This window comes from Dermacentor variabilis, chromosome 11 (assembly GCF_050947875.1).
Source record: "Dermacentor variabilis isolate Ectoservices chromosome 11, ASM5094787v1, whole genome shotgun sequence".
In the NCBI taxonomy this organism is placed as follows: Eukaryota; Metazoa; Arthropoda; class Arachnida; order Ixodida; family Ixodidae; genus Dermacentor; species Dermacentor variabilis.
The window spans coordinates 85,884,459-85,907,295 of NC_134578.1; the positions used below are offsets into that span (position 1 = coordinate 85,884,459).

Below are 22,837 nucleotides of genomic sequence, written 5' to 3' on the forward strand. Positions count from 1 at the left end.
CAACGCTAGGCCTAGATGCTTCGAAATTCGGTATCATGCTTTTTGCTGTTTGGCGTCATATTTTATTGCGATAAGCAATTATATGGACACTCCAGATGCGTTCCTGCCATTGCCGTGATGTTCCGTATCAAGTCCAAGGGTGATAACATCGTTGCAACGCGCCGTATGCTGTATGTGCGAGTGAAAAGCTTGCAAGGGTGAGGCGACGATGGCAGCTCAATCTCATACGCGCAAGGGTGGTCAGCGGGGAGGAAGTGCACCGTCTTCCGTCGCGCACAAGGCACCGGGGAGAGAGGAGGCAGGGATGGGGGCGTTCTACTCCCGCGGCTGCAGTGTATGGTGCGGCCATGCAAAGCCCTATCACGAACGTGATCTGCGATGAGTACAGAGTCTAGGAGTGCCGAGGGCAAATAGCTTCGTGTGCGCTGGGTTCTCACCGCTCAGTTTGCGTTGAAGCGCGAGGCTGCCGCCACGCTTCCTCACTCCAGCGTTTTGACAGCGAGTTTCCTTGGCCATCGAGTGAGATGTAGCTTGTGTGCGTGCGACACCATGCTTGTTAATTTAGGTAGCAAGCAGATGTTTACAAGTTTACACGGGCGGTAAAACTACTAACCTTACTTCGTATATCTGTCTACTGATTTGCTATTGCAATCGATGCTTGGCCTTTCGGGCGCAACTGCGACTTTTTTTCATTGAAAGAATTCACCGCTGTCAGCAATGACGCCGGCTTCGCCATTCTCATCCTTGCTGATGGCTTCGAAGCGCGGAAAGTACGGCAAGGCTCTTGCTTTGCAAATTGCCGGTTTTCAAAAGCCAGCTTCGCCGCAATACAGGTGTAACGCTGTCAAGCATGCTTACTGTATTGCGGTGAAGCATACCGAGAGCAGAAAGGGGCCACTGTTACACATTTTCTATTATATTTATACACTCGTGCACCCTCCGTCTCCTGTCACAGCATGAGAACCGATAGGTGTAGTAGGTCTGCTGGCAGGCCTTCAAAGATATTTCAGACGTGCCTGTGGCGATTTGAGCCCTTGTGGGCAGTAAAAGGCATACTTTAATTTTTTTCAGGCTGCCTGATTTTTCGGACGTTTTCGCGGCCCCTAGGCAATCCGAAAAATCTGACGTTGACTGCAGCTGTTAGCCACAATTTTCATGAGATCAATTGTTTGCATGAATCCTTTACCTGAAATATTTCCATGTGCGACCTACTTGGACCACTTGTAAGAGAAATGTAAGAACACAACATTCGTGGATGCTTGCTGCAGAGTTGAACTGACCACAAGTCTGCCTTCTGCTCATTCCAGGTTGTTGGCTTTGACGGCTCCACCACAGTGGATGAGTTCATCGGGACATTGACCCAGGAAGCCGGCATGCGTGACCCAAGCCAGTCGGGCTTTGCACTCTACAGTGACGACCCCATTGACAAGGGTGTCCAGCACTGCCTCAACCTCTCCACTCATGTGATTACTTCCTGCTAATTTTTTACACACCTTGCATCCAGAATGTGACATTTCTCAAATTGTTCTTGTTGAGTATTTGACATTCTTGCTATGAGAATGCATATTTGTAGCTGCAAGCAGACAAACTGTAGCCGAAGCTTAGATTTTTCCCTTTCAGGTTCGTTGTAACAGTGGAATACTGATTCAAACAAAGCGTGGGCAGTAAAATTCTATATTTATTTTATTATATTCAAGATTTTATTTTATTTGTGGACATTACATTGAGGTTCAATGGTATAGTATGTACAATAGATGGAGGCCCTGCAGTGAGACTTCCAAAAAGACTTTCAGCTAGCTAAAGCCTTCGCTAGATGATCTATAAGTGAAACATACAGAACTGAGCTGCTCAAGCTAGAGCAACAGTATATGTACTTGAATACATGTGTCTACATGACAAGTCTGCAGATTTAAAATATAGATACAGTTGCTGACCAATAATTCAGACTCAACAGGGACCACCAAGATCTCCAAATAATCTAGAGTTCAAAATGCCACATTCGCCCAATAATGATGGACTTTATTCTGTGAGTTGCCAAAAAAGAAAAGGTGTACTGTATTCTCGGATGGTCACTTTCGGAGATACCTTCGATTTCATGCGACCAGTGCAATACGCATTGCTGTCTACGAGCGACAGCATTGCTTGCACAGTGCCAAGCACGCTACCTTATCGCAGTGTGGAGGAGATGCTGCTGCCTGTTCAACGCGTCCTATGCTAGTCATGAGAACTATAGCAAAATTGAAAGTATCGTAAGTGATATTCCACGAATAACGACCCAGATTTATTGACGCATGTTGCTATACGCACATACTACGCTTGCCCTTGGCCTGAACATTCCATGGTCGTGATTTTCAGCGATGCCTTTTATGGTATCCCTTTTTATGTCATTCGTGCTTTATCAGTGGTCAGTGCAACACTCCAATCACGTTATCTGTGTGATCAACTGGCTGGATGATAAGATTGAGTGGCATAGAATTGAGCGAAAGGCATTGCTACAGACAGACGAAAGTACAATCAGTGCTGTAGAGGGTGCAAAAGACATGGCTCGTGCAGTAGCCAGCATGGCTGCTTTGATTTGAGGACTATGTGTCTGCATCTAGCCTTATCACCACTTCTGAAGTCACCAAGGTTCTCACGCTCCTGTACTGCATGGATACTCAAGTATGGGTCATTCTTGGTTTGCTTATGATTGATGCCAAGGCATACTGTTTCTTCGAAGCTGTAAAAGAGGCGTTCACGAGCCACTTTGTGCAAAAGGTCAACGAGGTATACAAATCTAGCCGGTCCCACAAACATGGAAATTTACTGAAAACGGGGACATTTTGCAATAGTGCGCCACTCCGGGGTGTGAAGCATCGAATCGTCGCAAGGACAAGGCCAGCACGTTATGATAGAGGTGAACGGTTACCCCCTTAAGTACTAAATAGGCTATGGCATGGATGATTTCGTCGTGCTCTGCTCCTTTTCGTGATGTCCCATTTCGCTTGACCAAGCCAACGATGAACAGCTTATTGGTTCGGGCCACTGTAAACTGGACTCGCTTGGTACGCTACCTGCTATCCTGTCTTGGCAAAGTCATTCCATCAAATAAAAACTGTGTATTGGCAGCAGCACTGACACACTCTCTTAGGCTACGCCTAAGAGAATGCCAGTCTCAGTAGCAGTAATGTTCTCAGCAGTTATCATTATATAATGAAATGTGATCCCACTTGGGTAACCAGTGAACAACTTCAAAGTTAGGACACTTAAAAGCAAATTTAAAGGCAATGATCAGACGTGTCTATCTTATATATAATGCAACTGTACTATAGGGAACTAGAATGCCACATAATATAGCAAATATACACATGTTGGAACAAAAGCTTACGAAATGTGGAAAGCTTAGCTGATACAGAACCTTGATGCAAGTAATAATGTTAGAAGCTGTTTGGTTGCCTGACCTCAAGCTTGGCATTGGGTAGCTGCAGCGAAAGGTAGGTTGTAGTGCTAGGTCATGGCTAGGAGCCGTACAAACAAGTCATAGCAAAAATCCAAGCAGGGGAAAGGCTAGCACTGTTAACGGTGGCACTGAGCTACTGCTTTGGGGATCTTAAATCTTTATGAAATGCATGTCAATGAGTTGAGCCAAATAAATCAGTCAGTCGAAATTGAAATGAGTTGTCATCTTGGCATCGAAGAATTCAAGTGTACACGCCTTCCGACTCCTCTCAATCAGCACTGTAGCCGAGCGGGGGGATGCGTTCTACCTTCCACTGCTGACAAGAGCATTGTGCACACAGGTATTGGTGTTCCCACTCAGTGGCCGAATGTTAATTGTTAGGCTACACTGGTTTTTGTGGAGAAGACTGCCAATGCTCAGATAAAACTCTGTGCTATTGCTGCTCTAAAAGAGGAGAGAGACATGTTTCAGCTTCGTCGCCAATGCCTCACAATTGCTGAAAGGACTTCATCTTGAACACCAGTTTCTGCAAAGCCTGCTTCACCTTTAGCACGCGGCCATAAACACTTGACTGAACATTTAAAAACCAAGCTTAGGCAGTGCGTTTAGATTGAGCAGAGTGCATGATTATAGACTGGAATTCACTGTGTTCTTTTTCTCTCTATCTCCTTTTTCTGCAGAAGGGGGACTCCCTGCTGGCAGATGAAGTTTACCTCTGTAGCACACTCAAGGTGAGCAATTGCTGGGGCATGCAAAGAGTGAAAAATCTATAAATCGCTAAGGGTAATCTCTACCGGTTGTTCTGTAGCGATTTCTTTTGTTCCACTGGCTGTTTTGGGTCAACACGCTGTGTTGCAGACTGTGCTGTTCTTCCGCTCTCAGGGCATGAATAGACAATATCCAAAATTTTATAAGGAGGTTTTCCCGCACATCTAGTAACCCACGAGACAGGCAAGTTTAGTGACACTGTGAGTGGGTGCACTTCACCGCTAGTGCGATTCGCAGGCTGTAGCATGTAAATGTATATAGTGGCACTCACTGTACAGTACACTTTGGCGAGTGCATTCATCAATCTCAGTTTGTTGCGTTGGTGTTTGTGGCATCAATAGCAGTGCTTCAAAAATAAAAGCAGTAAAAACTCTTTAATTCAAAGTCCGCCAGACTGTGAAAAATCTTCAGATTCAGTGGATTTTGTAATTACCTGTAAAAAAAGAAAAGAAAAAGCAGAAAAAGAACTGCAAGACTGCACGATACAAGCGTGTCACACTTATTTACCGCGTAGTAGGCCTACTCGAAGTAATTTTTGATCTGGGTTTGCTTGATTACTATAGTTTGCTGCACAAAGGGTTATGGGGCAGTGTGCTGGAGCGATCACTTTGAGAGATAGTTTTACTGTCTCTGAAAGCACAGATAGCAGGAGGGTTGTTGTGTGTTTTAGAGGAGCAGGCAGCACGTCGCAACTCTCTCTGAACAGCTACATTCTGCAGCTGCTGGCAGGTGGCGACAGAAGTTTATGCTAGTGCCATCTCGGCAGCAGCTTGCACCCCTGTAAACAAACGCAACCTTGCATTTTTTTTCTTAAACACCAGGCAATTAACTGTGCCAAGTGTTACACTGAATTACATAGACTCCAAAACACAATCTTTCTAAATTTCAGCAAGAACAGGGCAGCGGTAAGCGTGAAATCTTTTGAAAATTTTAAGCAAAATATGTTCGTCTGCTTCTATGTTCAAGTAGTTGGCAAAGCCTAGTCTGCCTAGTCAGTCACTCCTGTCGCCGTCTTTGTACACTTGTGGAAACATGCACGTGGCTGAGTTTTTCATGCGGTTGACAATCTTGCACACAAAACGCACCAGCAGTGGATCTAAATACTTTACTTGGGCCTTTCCAACGTTCATGATCTCGATTGGCCTTGTATTAGGTAGCTGCCGAATAAGAATGACGTGCATACTCACCGTGAATGGAGTAAGAAAATTCAATGGCACAGTCGACACAACTAGTACTTAAACAGAAAAAAAAAACATAAAGGGAAAAGCAAATGATGATGATACGACTCTTTTTTTCAGCAGGCAGAAACACATGAACGCACACTGCCACACAATGTAGGCAGTTTGCACAGCTGTACAGATTATCAGCACCCACGTTGTGCAATCACTTGCTCAATCACTGATGCCCGAATCGCAGACCTAGCAGCGGCTTTCACGGATTCAATCGCTAAGGTCATGCATTTATGTATTGCAAGCGCCAGAGGAAATCAACATCACTAGATAAAGGCAATTTCTGGAGCCAAAAATATGTCATGCTGCCACATTTCTGACACTGCATCTGAGATATATGCGAAACCAGAAGCACTGCGGGCTTTTCAAATTATTCTGTATAATTTCTGTTGCAAATGACATGACTGTATAAATTCTACAAATTAACCGAATTTTCAAGTTAACCGAGATTGAATTATTGAGGTTTTACTGTATATAAGTTACTCAATGGAGGGTTGGCACTAATTCAGAAACAGCTCTTTTGTCATTTGAAATGTTGTAAGCGTCCCCGTTCCATCTGCAGTGCAAAATACCATGAGTTCTCTGCTCGCCTTGGATGCAATGCTGTCTTGTCTTGTCAGTGATAATTGATCGTGTTAAGCAGTTGTAATGAATTACTATTTTAACACGAAAATTCATGCTAAATACTGTATCCTTCGTACTGGCTCTGGCTATTCTTGGCTATTCCCGTAGTGCGTCACTTGTTGGCTGGAATAAATGGTGATGCCCCACAGACCAGCGACGGCAGCATCCCAGAGGCGGCTGCTAAATCTCGGAGGCTGTGCTTTTGCCACCTGGAGGCGCCAGAAACTTAACATGGCGGCCTATTTTTGCCATTGATAAAAAAAAAATGCTTCATAATTCTTGCACCACACAACAGATAACACTGCGAACTTTCTCAAAAATCAATTTTTAAATATATTTTTTGAGGGATTTTTATTACAAAGTTCTGGATGTGGCTTATACACGGGTGCGGCCATTACATGTGTATATACAGTACTATTCTTAACTGTAACACAGTGCAAAATAATAAATATATAGGTAACGTGCCTACCGATATACACATAAACACGGCGATCACTTTCAGTGGACGTTTTCCTTTCCCATGTAATAGCACATCAACAATGTAACACTCGCCGTGGCGAAGTGCACTCCCTCAAAGTCTCACTAAATTTATCTGTTCCCTCGTTACCGAGTTCCCTCAAGTAGCACTTTTGAAGCTGACACCTGTGTCTTGAAAGCGTGGATAGTGTGAACAGTGGAAAGCAGCACGGATGGTGACTCCAATCCTTGTACTGACGCATTTTCTTTTACAATTCTCGCCTGGCATCTGCCGTCTTAGGTCTGTGTGAAGAGTATGCTGGTAGATTTTGCATATTGTCTATTCAGCCTGAAATTGAAATACAGGAGCACGTCACGTCACCTCTACACGTCGGCTGGGCAAGCAAGTGTGGTTCTGGTTTGCTTTGCAAACGCGAATGCAGAACACCGCGCTTTTGTTTGCTTTGATGATGACTTCATTTTGTGAAAATTTGGGAGCACGGATAGCATTCGAACACTTACGAACAACATAAGTAGCAACAGTGGAATTAATGCGATGACTTAGAGGCGCGAGCAACATCCATTCTATTTGGATGCAAAAATGACTAAGTCACATGGACGGACCGTCGAGCTCTGCTCAATCAGCTCTGTTGTGGAGCCAGGGCAGAGTCCTGCCCTCTGCTGCAGGCAGGCATGTGCATTGTGAGCACAGACATCAGCATTCCTGGTGAGTCACTGTGCTACCACACTGTACTGCATGCAGTGGTCTGAGCTGAACAGACAGTACACTTCAAGCTGCAAACTCTGACGGGTTTCCTTCAGTCCCATCTCATGCACTCTTGAGGTCGTGATGCATGTAGTCCCTCATCACACGAGCATTGTGAGACGCCTGGTATCCTCCAGGGTGCTGCTTTTGCGGTGTAGCAGCAGCTCTCTCGCATGCTGCGTAGTGCCTGCTTGTCGCTCCTGCATCTCAATAGATGTTGGTCCAAGAAGCTTGAACGTAATGCTAAACTTTGCTATCGCTGTCAGTGCTTTATCAAACTGCACATTTTTTTTGTTCTGTAGCATAAAAGCAAAGGGACGACCATTGTAGGACGATGTCACTAGAGTTGTGGGTCATAACCATTTGGAGCACTTTACATGCTGCTTCTTGACAAGGGTCTTCTTTTTGCAGCTGTGTGACGTCATCTCGCGCTGGGAGCAGGCGCTCAGAGAGCGCCACCTGGGTAAAGTGGAGAACACCCGCGTCATCTGCCTCACCTTCAAGAACAGGTGACTGTCCCCCTCGTGCTACTTGGGGCACTTGAGCTTCCCAATGTTGTCTCATAACCTGTTAGGCAGGTAATGTAATGAAGAGTCTGATTGTTTATTAAGCACAGGTGACCAACATGCTGACAGAATGGCCATCACTGAACTGGGTGATTTGTATACTGAAAGAGCCTAAGACATAAAGTTCATTTCTTCGCAAGTGTCTTGACATACGTTTAGTGACAGTCCCTTTGTTTGGTTGTTCTTCAATTGCATTCATTGGATTCATGACTTTGGTTTAGTGTGTTGAGCCTTTGCTGTGATCGTGGTGCTTATCGTTGCTGACAAATCAGTAAATAAGAGTAAACCTGCTTAAAGTTTCCCGTGTATCCATACTCGAACTGCTGACAATGCAAGCAGTGCAGCGCAAGCAGTTGGCGGGTATTTCGACCACGTGGCCACCAGCCGAACGCAGCTGGCTGTGCATAACGTGTTGTGGCTTAATTTGCCAGTGGTGAATCGGAGGGACTGGGGTTGTATCATGCAAATCATGACTCAGTCATTCCATCAGTAAGCACCCTTGATGTATGGTGATGTCAAGGTTGCTTTACGAGAGGCCAAAGAAAAGGCAAATGTATGATGGACATAACCGCAAACAGACGCTTCACCACAGCCATTGGTGTGCATGTCACTGGATTGAGAACAGGTGTGTCAGTACAACAGCTATTTCTGATGGTGCCGTACGTTGAGTGCAGAATGGCCAAATTCTTGACCTGTCCTTGCGGCAGCAGTGAAAGTGATGTTGTGCTTTCCTGTGTGCAGGCTGTTCCTGCGGCAGTACCAGAAGGCGGAGACTGAACGGGAACGACTGCTCACCTGCTACGCCTTGCACGGGGAGCTCATGCAGGGACGGTTCCCCCTAACACACGAAATGGCTCTCGAGATGGCCGCCCTCATGGCACAGGTAAGCTCCTGCTTCCTCCTATCAGTGATTGATTCATTCATCTATTAGTGAAGTAACTAATTCTTTCATTGGGTTTAGGTAATGTCCCAGAGCAGCACCGGGGCTATGTGAGGCACCGTATTTGCAAGGCTGTGGATTAATTTTGACCACCCAAGGCTCTTTAATGTGCACATAAATCTATGTAGACCAACAACAAGTATCTGGGCAAGTTTCTTTTTATTATTATTCTTCGTCAAAAAATTTACACAAGCCCGTAATAATGCTATACCCTATAGCCATTGTGGCTGGGGCCGGGTCCATGGGACAAAACACACTTCTTTCATATGCAAGCAACACAACATAAGGTGTACAGTTGAATCCCGCCACAACGAATACCGCCACAACGAAATTTCCGCGACAACGAATAATTTTTTATTCCCCGCGAGTATCCTATAAGAATTAATGGCCTAAATTTCTCTGCACAACGAACCATTTTTGCAGAGCGTTTCCGCTTCAACGAAATTTTCGCGTTCAAAATCGAAACCGAAACTAGTTTTATTGGCGAGAAGTCCAAGTCAAATCCAAAGCCACATTAAGCATGAAATCACGTGATTGCAGTTCCGCCATTTTGGCTTTGTGTCGTGGTCGCGTTGTTCACTCGCTGCCTTTCTCTTCGACAACGACGAGTTTTCATCCGCAGGACACGATGGCAACGCAAGTGAAAAAACGCAAAACTCTTTCCCTTGAGCAAAAAGCTCAAATAATCGCCCAAGCAGAAAGCGGAAGGAAGAAAGCGGCAATTGCTGAAGACTTCGGAATTCCTGCAAGTTCGCTGTCAACGATTCTAGGCAATAAGGACAGCGTGAGAATGGCACTTGCTTCAGGCACATCCTCGAAGCACAAAAGGTGACGCGGCCCCTCCATGAAGAGTTGGACAAAGCAGTGCATGCGTGGTTTGTGGAAGCACGAGCCAGCAACGTCCCCCTGTCCGGAAGCATCGTCCAGCAGAAAGCCTTGAACTATGCATGCCTACTTGGCATTGATGATTTTAAAGCCAGCATTGGCTGGCTAAACCGTTTCAAGGCCCGCCATAACATCGTTGGAAAAGTGTTGTGCGGCGAGTCAATGTCAGCAGACGTGGACGGAGCAGCTGCTTGGAAGGCGAGTAACATGGCCGGAATTTTAAGCAACTTCGCGCCTGCAGACATTGGTAACACTGAACTTAGTGTCACACATTACTTCCCCCCTCTCCTTTGGCTTCTGGATTGGATTGGCGCGGCTCACTACGTGCTTACGCGCGCTTTTCTGAGCGCAGATTGATGTGCGCCTGATTTTTACACTAGGCTTTTATACAGTCGCTTTTTCGAGCGCAGATTGGTGTGCGTCTGGTTTGTGCACTGCGCTTTTATACGATCGCTTGTCGCTGTTTTCCTTTTCTCTGGCTTGATTCGGTGCGGCTTGGTGCAGGCGCGCATACTTGGTGTGCGCCTGCTTTTTTTTTTGCGCTGGTCTTCGAACACATCGCTCGCTGCTAACGCTTATATATAAGGAAGTGCTGCGCCGCGGGCGTACCGTGTATGTAAGCGCGCCAGAAAACTGCGTCTTGTTTTCAATTACTTTGTCATGTACCTTACCACTGGGTAGCACCGAGCGGTCGCTTCTAACAAACGCAGAAATGAGTCTTTGCAGCGCGTGTGGCCATTAATTGACTCCCACCACAGCCATGTGAGGTGCGACTCCAGCAGCGGTGCCGTTGCCCTGCAGCCGGCGGAGAGGAGGTGGCGCTTCAGTTTATTAACTTGCTAGTTTTTGCGTGTGAACGCCCGTGATAGCTCTTGAGGTCGTGCGGGACGAGCTGCTGGCGTGACACCCACTCGGTGGCCCCGAAGGATTGTGCAAATTGATGTGCCTCCTTCGCGGCAAGCGAAAACACAATCGAGGCCGCCTGATGAAGGGCGACAAGGTTCCGCCGAGCCGGCAGAATCACGGCGGCATTGCAGACCTTGGACCATGGGTATTCGGCATGACCTGCGTGACCACCGGGCAGTTCCGACTATTCAAGGTCGACAGACGAGACGCGGCGACGCTAGGCCCCATTATTGCAGCCAACGTTGAACCGGGGGCCACCATCCACAGTGATGAATGGGCCGCATACAACGGCATCCCGAACTTAGCGGATGCTAACGGAGTGAGCCTCAATCTGCAATGGGAAACTAAACCAGACAGCATGAAATTGGGCATGAAGTGGACCCGATCACGGGCGTTCACACGCAAAAAATGGAAAATTATTGGCATGCAGAAAGTGAAGCGCCACCTCCTCTCCGCCTGGAGTCGCACCTCACATGGCTGTGTTGGGTAGTCAATTAATGGCCACACGCGCTGCAAGGACTCATTTCTGCGTTTGTTAGAAGCGATCGCTCGGCGCTACCCAGTGTGAAGGTACATGAGAAAGTAATGAAAAACAAAGCGCAGTGTTCTGACCCTTTGCTTTTGTATGAATGTTTCCCGGCATTGCTGCGCGCTTACGTACACGGTACGCCAGCGGCGCAGCGTTTTCTTATATATAAGCGCGAGCAGCGAGCGATGTGTTCAAAGACCAGCGCAAGAAAGCAGGCGCACACCAAATATGCGCGCCTGCACCTAGCCGCACCGAATCAAGCCAGAGAAAAGGAAAGCAGCGACAAGCGATCGTATAAAAGCGCAATGCACAAACCAGACGCACACCAATCTGCGCTCGAAAAAGCGACTGTATAAAAGCCTAGTGCAGAAACCAGGCGCACATCAATCTGCGCTCAGAAAAGCGCGCGTAAGCACGTAGCGAGCCGCGCCAATCCAATCCAGAAGCCAAAGGAGAGGGGGGAAGTAATGTGTGACACTAAGTTCAGTGTTACCCAGACATTTACAACGCCGACGAGACCGGGCTATTCTACGAGATGTTGCCGGCTAGGACGCTCGACTTCAAGGGGCAGCGCTGTCACGGCGGCAAACACAGCAAAAAACGCATCACAGTGCTGCTTTGCACAAACATGGATGGCTCGGACAAGCGTCCGCCGTTAGTCATAGGCAAAAGTGCCAAGCCGCGCTGTTTTAAGGGAACTCGTAGCCTACCTGTGCAGTACAAGGCGAACAACAAGTCATGGATGACCCGCGCTATTTTCACCGAGTGGATGATTGCATTCGACCGCGACATGAAGCGGCAGGGCCGTAAAGTTTGCTTGCTTTTGGACAATTGTTCAGCGCATCACTCCGACGAAGTCAAGCTCACTAACACGGAGCTGAGGTTTTTCCCTCCCAATTGCACGTCTGTCTTACAGCCTCTCGATCAGGGCGTGATTCTTAGCCTGAAGCGCGCTTACCGCGGGAGGTTAATTCAGCGGCTGCTTTTTAACACTGAAACCGGCCGAGACACGAAGGTGGACTTGTACGTGGCACTGCAGATTATGTCTGCTGCCTGGAGCACACTGGGGCGCTCAGTAATTGTGAACTGTTTCAGGCACGCCGGATTTGCCGAAGGTCGACCCGTACACTCTGCTGGCCTAACACCAGGCGTTACAGACGACGACGAAGAGGCGTCACCGGCTCCGGGGATCGCGGCCGCCTGGAAAACGCTGGGAGAAATAGGAACCGTGCCGCCTAATCTCGAGCTCGACGAATACATCGGCGCTGACGCTTGTGTTGTTGTTCACGAAGATGTGAGTGATGAGCAGATCATAAAAGCTGCCCGGAATGATAAGGACTCTTCCGATGAAGACGACGACGTACAGGAAGCGCCGGCTGCGGCAACCGCCGTACAAGTGATGGACGCTTTTGATGTCATCAGGAATTTCGTTGCTGTCCGAGACGACGATGTTGCAATGGGTTTGCTGACCGAGTGCGAAAATCGCGTGACGGCGTTGCTCGCCGTGAAGCGTAAGCAAACCAAGCTTACAGATTTTTGGCATTAAACGCCTTTGCTGCTGCTTGGGCAATTCTTTCTGCGTTTCACGTCAAATTTTTGCGATAACGAAGTTCCGCGAGAACGAATTTTTTTTTCGTGCACCGTGAATTTCGTTATAGCGGGATTCAACTGTACACAAATTTTTTTGAAATAATAAGAATATGGAGAAATTTATGAGACAACATAATAGGTATTCACTTACTTACGCAGTGTGTCCGTGAATGGTACGGAAGGTCTCGAAAGCGGCATTTCAAACCATCGTTAGCAGGCTAATGATTCCCAATGAACGCAGTAGGGAAAGAGTTAAATATCACTCAGAAGTTGTTTTATTGTCACTTGAATGTATGTTCCCTCTGTTTTTGACTAGTGCACTGCAAGGACTTCTGTGTCAACAAAGTACATTGACCTTTTTGCATTTTGACTCCCATTTAAATGTGGCTGAGGCAGCCGGGAGTTGAACCTTCGACCTCATGCTCAGTAGCAGAATGTCATAGCCACTGAACCACTATGCAGGTGTGTGTTCCTGTTTGCCACCTTGTGCCTGGTCGTGCAGATGTTGGCTAGCCATGGCAAGCAAATTCTGTTCGGCGTGTAACGTGAGAACAGTTTTGTTCATGCTTCATTACTTATTGTGGCACCAACGGCATTTGTTGGTCAGTCAGGTTGCATAACGTGGTGCACCCATGGTAAAGGCCATTGGTGTTCCACTTGATGGCACTTTCTTAGAAAGCCGTGCTTATGCAATGAGAGACAAAGCCACGTCACACACTAAATGTCAGTTCTGCCATTGCAACATATGGCTAAAGCAATTCCTTTTAAAGGCTGTCCACTAACTCATGATCTCACGAGCAGTTACCACACAAAATTTGGTGCGCGCCTGTGCCGTCAGTCTTGGCCAGCAGAAGTTACGATTTAGGCACCATTCCTCCCACTTTTAATTCGTTGGCACTGAGGTACCACATGTAGGCACGGACAGGAGCCAACCCTGCAGCTCTGCCTACTGGATTGTGTGCCAGCTTTGTTGGCGTGTTCTTGCTGGTGCGGTGTGCAGATCGAGTATGGCGACCAGTCGGGCGAGCGGGCGCGGTCCAGACCCCAGCTTATGCAGCAGGCCTTGGAGCGCTTCTTGCCCCAGCAGTTCCTGCTGCCAGACAACAAGTAAGTACATGGTCCTTAAATGAACGTGCATGTCTGTGTGTGGTAGGAAGGGTTGGGTGGGGGGGATGATTTTGACCCTGCTCCTCTGAAGCCTTCGGAAGCTTACAGTGCAGATATTGGAAATAGTTGCAAGTTTTGTAAAGCGGACCTTTCTTTGCATGCTCCCCTTTGTGTGCAGGTGCTAGCTGTCTTGTCGTGTAGACGTGGCAGGAGGTGCCACACATACTATTGCTCATAAAAGAAGTTGTGTATCTGACTGTAGAATTTGAACCAGAATACCCTTGCACAATAGCCAGATGAATCACCCACTAGTACAATAAATCAGTCATCAGTCACGACAGCTCAGTCAGTCATCAAATCAGTCATCAGTCATGACTGGTCACCGTGACAGTCGTGATGACATGATGATCTGTTTAACTGTACTTGTAAGTAGAGCATTGGGCTATTGTGCTGGCCCACCTTGGTTGGAATAAACCTTCGCACCGGTAATTTAAAGCAGTGGTCATGCTGTCATCGCTATCCGTGTCATTATCATACTGACAAGTTCGTCAAGTTGAGTGGTTGGTAAATTTGTACAATGAAAATAAACAGCGCAAGAAAGACATGTCCATTTCTTAGTTCCTGTCTTTCTTGTGCTGTTTATCCATCATTATGCATCATTATGCTATTGTTACAACAAAGTCAATTGTGCATGTGCAAGCATTGTGCAAGCATTGTGCAAGCATGTGTGATGATAGTGTCTTGCCACTGTCATCACACATGCTTGCATCACACACACAATTGCTTGCTCTACAGAAACATGTTGCAACGCTTGGTAGCACTCCACAATTTCAAACAATTCTAGATTGATGGCCACCAGGAAAATGCTTTACATCAAACCCATTTACAATTTTACTGCCATCTTTTCCTTATGAATGCCTAAGCGCTGAGTAAGTTTGGGTGCTTGTGAACAAACACATCCAGCAATGGTGTGGGATGGTGCGGCTGCTTGCCTCAAAAGTGGCACAATCCTCGCAGCGTACACTTGGCAACGGAGGGAAAAGATGACATGTCAGTATAATGATGGGTTAATAGAAACACGTGTGCACTCTACCAGGTGACAATGATTGGCTGCTGCATGACATAAAACAAAAAACGCACGCTATGAGGGAACAAATGAGAATTTACAAACTGTCTGGTGGTTGAATACAAGTTGCCTTTCAGGGGCATTTGCAGATAACGTTTTCAACTTCTCAGTGTTTATCTTTAGTGACACGTCAAGAACAGCAGCAAGTGTCCCTCCCAGGGAATGTGTCACATGCAGGGGCGAACCACCCCATCAATAGTCCCCTGCTCTTTCCTTATCCTTTGCATCTCTAGCCTTCGCTATCCCCAGATACATCCTTGGCACGAAACCACTCACCTTGCCTAGTGAGCTTTTTTTTTTTTCATCAGTCTTCAGAAGGTCTATGCAGCCTTTTCAGGTACATCTTCACTACTATTAGCAGAGCGGCGTGAATTGACACACATACACAAAGCAGGACGGGCAAGATGTGTGCCACATACATAAAGGGGGATTAGTGACTGTATACTTAGTCCCAAGGCATGCGAAATCCTTCTCTCAGTACTGTTTTCAAGCAACCCATTTGTGCGGTGAGCTGTCTTTCCTCATCCCCACATGCGGAGACCTTGGCTGTTCGCGTCTGCGGTGCATGTCTATGGGATACTCGCTGTTGTTGCACAGCTCAGGTTCTTCCTTTTTGTGCTGGTGGCATTTTTTGAAGCGTGGAGGGATAAATGACTGGCACACCATGCATTACTGGGAACTCCAGCAGTCTTGACTGGTCACCGACTATACTGCAGTGTGAGAAGGAACGCCACTTCAGCCATTCCATTGTCGTTTGGTGCGATGACAATGCAGGAGCCAGCAGGAGAGCCTTGGGGAGAGGTGGGCCACCCTCAGGGGGAGGCCAGTGCAGGATTGCGTGCGCATCTATCTCAACTGTGTCCGCAAGTGGCCCCTGTGTGGCGCGAAGCTATTTGCTGCCAAGGTTGGTGCCTCATCATCTTTGCCAAGCGCCCCACGTGTTTATGTGCTTTAGTGCGATCTAAATCTGAGTATGCAAGCATGTTGCCCCAATAAAAATGTGGCTGCCATTGCCGAGAATGTAAATCAAGACCTCGTTCTTGGCAGCAAAGTGCCATAGCCACATAGCCACCGCAGTGGGTTGCAGTATGTTTAAAGGGAAGCTTTCTTTAGTTACTGTACCAGGTTTGCTCGGCAGTGGTTGCCTGGCACCTCTCACGTGCCCCAATACACAATGAATACAAGAAAACTCAAACATGCGTGCATCATTCACGCCAAGCAACATGCTAACGTGGAAGTCTGGTTTCTCACGAGCGCAGAGCACACAATGCATGCATCTCTTAAAACGATAAGTAAAACACAATGGACTCAAGCACCAATGCATCAAGCATGCCAAGTAATTTTCCTCACGTGGAAGTATTGACGGGGCAGTGTTGGGACGTAAATCTAAGTGGTAGTCAGACAAGACCACTAGAGATACCTAGGCAGGCTTCTGAAGAAGCAGAAAGAGAAGGTCAGTGCTATTCAGTCAGGTGTCAGCAGCATCAGGCAACGATGTCCACGCAAATTCCTTGAAAGCTTCGCATTCTCACGATTCGAAACAGGTGTTGGATCTGCACGCTTTTCTTTTCTACTGATATCAGCATGTATGCTCATAACAAGTAGTAACATAGGGGTGTGCGAATATTCAAAAAGTTTGAATATTATTGAATATTATACTTTTAACCCTTTACCTCCCGTTGACGAGTACAGTAATCATGGAATTTTGTACCAATGTGACCAATGATGACTATAGTCATCATAAACAAAAATTTGTCGCGTAGTGAACCTATGACTACTGTACTCGTCCTATTACATCTAGTGTCAGTTCCTTACACTAGATGGCCACTCTTGTGCATGTTGGGCCATTTGTGTCTCACCTTTCATTATATTGCCGCGTCGGACATCCCCGCATAGAGCATGGGCTGCCTACACGAAAGTGCATGTAAAAGAACGTATTTTGATGACTCCTCATTAGACGACTGAAGAGTTTTGCATGGAAATGGAAAGTGATGTGTTCTCATCTGAGGTCTGGTGACGATGGTTCTTTGGTTGGACTAGAGGACCTTGCGGCTACCCATCGGCCTACTAACTGCTTTAGGAGCTGCTGAAAATTAGCTGCCATTCATGTGCATGTTCTTGCACCATTTAGGTTATTTTTTTTTTTCGTATTCCCTTTTTTCATAGTGTTTCGAGCCCTACAATATGCTTTCATGCAAGACACTAGGGCCATGCAGTAAAGCCTTCTTGAAACTACCTTTTAAAGCAATTTGAGAAATAAACAAACCCTATTGAATCGAAATAATGGTGCCGTGTTATTCAGGGAAAAAAATATCTACAAACAGAGTGAAAAAAACTTCCGGTAAATTTGGTAAAATTTCCTTTTTGCGTGGTAGGGAAAGGGTTAATATTTGTATTTGTTAAAAAAAATATATGTTCGAAAATGTTTGAATATTCGGTTGAATATGAATATTCGAATCAAATCGAATATATTGCTGGCTGTACGGGAGTAAACACGGTTCTTAGCAATTGTTTCTATCTAATCTAAGAATATTGGGGCGGCTTCGTGCTGCTAGCGAAATTTTGCCTGTAAAGCACACTTAGCCATTAAACGCTTAATGTTTGCGAGAAAGCCAGCCTCTCAATTGCAAGGGGCACGGGTTTGCAGAGAGGGAGGGTGCATCCTAAATTCTGAGCTTATTGCTTGACAGCAGGTGCGATGTGTGACGACTGGCACAGGGTCAAATGCCTCCGAGTTTACAGGTATTTGATGTGGTGTAATAAGGCGCAGGTTGGTGAGGACAGCTAGTGGGAATTACTAAATTTTCCAACATGAGCCAAGACGCTGTGTTTTAGTATAACGGCTTACTAGACTAGCTTTCTAACATTCACAATGTAGTTGCAATGTTCCGATATAACATATTAACCCAACTTGCTAATAAATGCATGTGCATATCATTATTCGATATTCGATTTGATATTCAAAGCGGAGTATTCGCATTCGATTCGTATTGAAAAATATTGATATTCGCACACCCCTAATTAAACATAATAAAGGTAGGTAGTTTAGTTACAGATGCGACTTTGTTATAGTTTGGTTATTTTGTATTTCTGGCATCTTTGCAGATGAAAAGCAAGGAGCAGCAGAGCCTGTGGCTGGCTGTGTCCGAGGATGGGATCAGCTTGCTGGATTGTACCACACTGGTGAGCAGGCTAATAACTGAATGACACTATTGGTGTCTTGCTGTTATTGTTATTTCCAAGAGAAGCAATCGTGGAATGTTTCAGTCAGAATCACATGTGTAAGCCACTCCACAAACTGCTACCTGAACACCTTCAAGTGCTAATCCAATCTCGCATGTTGAAAAAAACATATGAGCACCATTTTAGGATCTACACACTTCCAAGTTAATGGTCTTCAAAAGGGAGAAAGAAAAATTAAAAAGTTTTCAGTTTCCTATGATGTCCACACTCTGGAGAAAAAAATTGCAAGCAGCTGATGATAACTTCACAAGTGTTCTTTGCTGCATATATGACACAAAACACTTTTCATGCATTCTTACTTCGTTCATTGCGTAACACATGTACAGTACATTCCACCTTGTCTGAAAAAGCTAAATCCAATTATTTAGAGCTGACAAGCACAAGAAAATTATATTCAGCAGCGAATTGGCACTTCACTTTGCATTCCTCACGTCGGCAGCACTTGCGTGCTTGCAGTGCCGATGTTCTCTGGGACCTGTCGGAGGACTTGTTGTGTTGGGCTAGCTGGTGCTAACTTAATGACTCATTGTAGCGTGAAGGCACAATCACAACGCAGACATGTCACAAGCAGTATCTGTCGTCCCTGCTGTTGTTTTGTCATTCCTGCTGGCGCTTGCCGGTAATGACTGCAGGTCAGCCTTCTTCAATACTGACTCGGGTTTCTGTTTCTTAGCTGACCGTGTTTTTTTTGGCTATGGTTTGCTACAGGTGATCAGGCTATTCGCTACAAATATTTCTTCAAGGAAGTGTCCTTGTGGAGTAGCTTTTATGTGTTTTTATCAGTGAGGTATTCTCGCCAGCTGGTGCACGGTGTGAGAGATGCAAAGTGAGAAATCATCCTCAAGTTCTGCCGTCTTGGCTTGTCTCATAGGGGTTAGAGTGACGTTAGGACAAGTTTACCCACTTCTCTATGAAGAGAACTGATACTGCAGAATGACAAGAGTTGCAGGCTCAAATGGCCTTCTCCGAGATGTTGCATCGATCAGTTTTATATTGATACTATGTTCTGCAAAACCAACAGTGCTTGTACTTAATAAAACGGCAATGTGTAATCCCACCCCTTATTTAATACTCTTGAGGAAATTGAACTGAACTTCATGCACAGATTGTGGTTGAGGTTGACAGCTCATTGGGGCAAAAAGCCCATGCCACCTACTTCACTGTGTTCTTCTTTGATGATACTTGAAGGGACACTAAAGGTTAATATTAAGTCAACGTGTTGAAATATCATCCCAGAAACCTCGAAACGCTTGTTTCATGCGAAGAAGAGACTTATTTTAAGAGAAAATGCGTTCTGAAGCACCCGTGTACCTCTAGCGTAGTTCAAATCGCCCGCCCTCCGATCGAGGAGTGGGGGCATCATGGTTTCATAGTGACGTTGCGCCGTCGCTGAATAAAACGGCGCCCGCAGACGGCACTATGGCTTTTCTTCGCAAAACGCAAACGCGCGGCCAGAAACAGAGCCAAGACAGAGCCGACAGCAGCGCGAAAGCGGAACTATGGTGGCTAGCGAAAGGGAAAGCACGCGACGATAAGCTGGTTCTTTATTTTATGACGCCAACTTTGACACTCGTTGCTGTGGACGACCCTGACAACGACACATCAGCTCGCGATGCTGGGCTCGACTTCAGCAATTTAACCACTGATGAACGTGACCTGCTGCTGAGAGCTTGCGCTGCTGGCGTCGTTGCATACTACTACGACGGCAACTGTATGCCATGGCTGTACATATTCGCACCATTTGTAGCTTTTCCTTCGTTAAAACCAAATTCCGCACTCACCGCCCCGTCTTCAACCTGCAGTTGTTCTTGCGCTTCGGAGAATGCAGGCAAGACCAACAGAACAGCGCTACAGGAAACCATTGCTTTGAAAGGCACTCTGCATGACTTCAGTAAGTCGGCGTTTAACTCGTAATCCTCTGGACGAAAGTGCAGCGAGCACACTATGAGATTTCTCGGCTCTTTGCCAACGCGCTGTGGCAGAGGTACGGCACTTAACCACTTTGAACGGGGAGATTCACTCGTTGGCACACAGTGATAAGTAACGTTGGATTCACCACTGCAACTGCCCTTGGCCAAGTTCCGCGGACCGTTCACGCATCCCACAACATCACATGGACGTGGCATTCTCGCTGCTTGTTCCAAATGCAAGTTTCGCGAGCCAGCAGAACCAGCACAGCACGACGCGAACTGAAACTCCAAAGCGCGCTCAGCGCAGAGTCGAGCACGCAGAGTCGAGCGAAAAGGAAACCTTTTGACCATCCATACTACTGAACGGTAACGTCAAAATGTTATTTTTTCTTAAAATCGAACAGAAGTAGACAAGTAGCATTTTCTTCCGTCTTATAACCTAATGAAATTATCTTTTTAATACGAGTAGTTGAGCACTAATGACATAAATGATGATGAGGAGTGCCTTCGTCATCGGGCTAGTACCGGAATGTCGCTGGGGGGTCTAAAATTTTGTCATGCATTTACCTCAGTTTCTCGGTTACTAAAGCTCTTTTTGCGCTTATATTGATGCTTTAGACATTCTAGAGCATTGCTTTATCACTTTAACTTGACTCCATGGTAACCTTTAGTGTCCCTTTAAGGCAGCTGCTTGCCCTGCCTCGCCTAAGGTGCACAATGTTCTTTAAAACTCTGCACCACTATATACACATTTATCAGCATTGTGTATGAAACCGTTTGCAAAATAAATGGTATTTCAACCTGGCAAATTCTACTCAAATCTACAGCGTTTCTCTGCTCATCTTTAGAGCACTCAACACCAGAGTCATCTGCATCAGGGTGGTCGCCATCTTCGGGAACAGCCTCATCATCGAGATTTCTTCTTTCATTGTCAGGCTTAGCACGAAGGACACCACGTCTCAAGAAGTAGTGCACCTTAAGAAAGCAACATTGTGGCACTGTGTCCTGGACACTAACTTGCAGTGCTACCTGCAATGCTGTTACCTTTGCCACAGGCACGGAAACAATTATTTGCATTCAAGGAAGGAAAATTAATTCGTCTCAGGTTAATTCAGTCTTTCGCTCAATTAGATCCCGACAGAAGGTCCCGGCTAGCGCCTATACGTTTCTAAGGAACCAAACTTTGCTTGTTTCGATCCCCATGTTGGCCTTCGCTGGATTATTCAAACTTGGTTGGTCATGACGCACGCGTTCGACCTTGATGGTGACCGCAGTATTACTCCAATAGCAGCTGCACCCGTTTTGGCGAGACTTAGGGCGCAGTGAGTGCGTCTAACACACGTCAGTCTCCCATCGAGAATGGCAATTTTAGGCATGCCCTAGGAAGATGTTAAGGTGAAAATGGAAACAAAAATAAATTATTACTTCATTTGCCAGATTCTAATGCGTGCCTTTTTTTTTTTTTCAAAGAGGATTCATTCGAAAAATGCTTGAGCAGTACAGCCTGATACAGAACCAAAACTATGTTCACAACTGTTTACCATCAGAGCAAGCCTAGCCAGCGTCATGTGTTCTTGGCGTTCTGTAAGATTGCAAGCACTGAAAGAGCGAATAGCAAAGTAGTTAGTCCAGGCGTGGGCCACTATCCTGTTTGCGATTTTTGTGGAGTTGTTTTATTGGTGCAGAATATCACACATGCTGTGGACTGTGCTGAGGACGACATGTTGTGGTTTGTCCTAGACAGTGAATAAGTGCTGTCTGAGAGTGATGACAATGAAGGTTAAGCAAATAAATTTCTATTCTGTGAACATAAAGTTTGCTGGATTCATCTGTTTCTTATTGCCAGAATCTGACGCATGTTATGTTATTCTCATGAGAACAGTCGGGTACATGGTCAATTTCTACTTTGTTTAGTAGCTCTAATATCATTTTTACATTAGTTTTCCACTTCGTGGACCCATAGAATGTGGGAGCCCATTCGATTTTGAAACATGTTAGAATTGAGGCAAGTACTGCCAAATTGATCAGCGGTATGTTTTTTCTGCTTGATTATTTTGGCTCGCTGGGTAATTTGACCAATTTCATCTGTTTTGTCAGGTTCGAATCAACAGAAGTCAACTGTAATGCTAAAATAACAGACAGACGTGTAGAGAAGTAGCACAGGAGGATAATCTCTAGCTCAGTTGAAAGTTGGCACTACCTGTCACATGATGTAGCTCTCGTAGTCCTTCTAGTGCTACTTAGTTGCCCCTCTGTGACCAGCCAACCTAGCCAAAACTGGTGCCTGTCAACCTCTGTAACCAAGAGTGTAGTTCTGGGATGGGGATCTCTTATGGTCTTAACGAGGGTGATGACTGCTGCTGCTGCACACAGAGGGCGGCACTGACAATCCTCGCTTCTGCCCCTGCAGCAACCGTGGGTGCAACATCCGTACTCGAGTGTCATGACGTTTGGCGGTTGCCGGGAGGACTTCATGCTCGTCGTCTGCCCGGAGGCTGGCGAGCCCTGCACAGAGCGTCTGCTCTTTGCCATGCCCAAGGCGCAGGTGAGCTGTTGCGCGGCAACACAGAAAAATTGACCTTCTTGGTTTGCCATTCTGCCAGATTTAACACTTGGATTTATAGTCTCACATTCTCTAAAAATCTCTGGAAAGAATTTGGCCCTTTTCAAATTGACAGAGTGCGTGCTGCCCCCAAACACTGCTTTTGACAGATTTCACAAAGGTGCAGTGCACATCTCCTTTAGCCCAGCCA

General features: G+C 46.2%; 1 protein-coding gene across 2 annotated transcripts in view; it reads left to right on the forward strand.

The window, feature by feature from the left end:
- The window catches only part of LOC142563796 (uncharacterized protein CG43867), a 94,182-nt gene that overhangs the window by 64,289 nt on the left and 7,056 nt on the right, over positions 1-22,837 (forward strand). For both annotated transcript variants that reach the window (XM_075674414.1, XM_075674416.1), the window contains exons 20-27: positions 1,308-1,463; positions 4,120-4,170; positions 7,694-7,791; positions 8,590-8,731; positions 13,699-13,805; positions 15,706-15,835; positions 18,037-18,114; positions 22,495-22,629. In XM_075674414.1, coding sequence (XP_075530529.1) covers positions 1,308-1,463; positions 4,120-4,170; positions 7,694-7,791; positions 8,590-8,731; positions 13,699-13,805; positions 15,706-15,835; positions 18,037-18,114; positions 22,495-22,629 — 897 coding nt within the window. The remainder of the gene's footprint in view (positions 1-1,307; positions 1,464-4,119; positions 4,171-7,693; positions 7,792-8,589; positions 8,732-13,698; positions 13,806-15,705; positions 15,836-18,036; positions 18,115-22,494; positions 22,630-22,837) is intronic.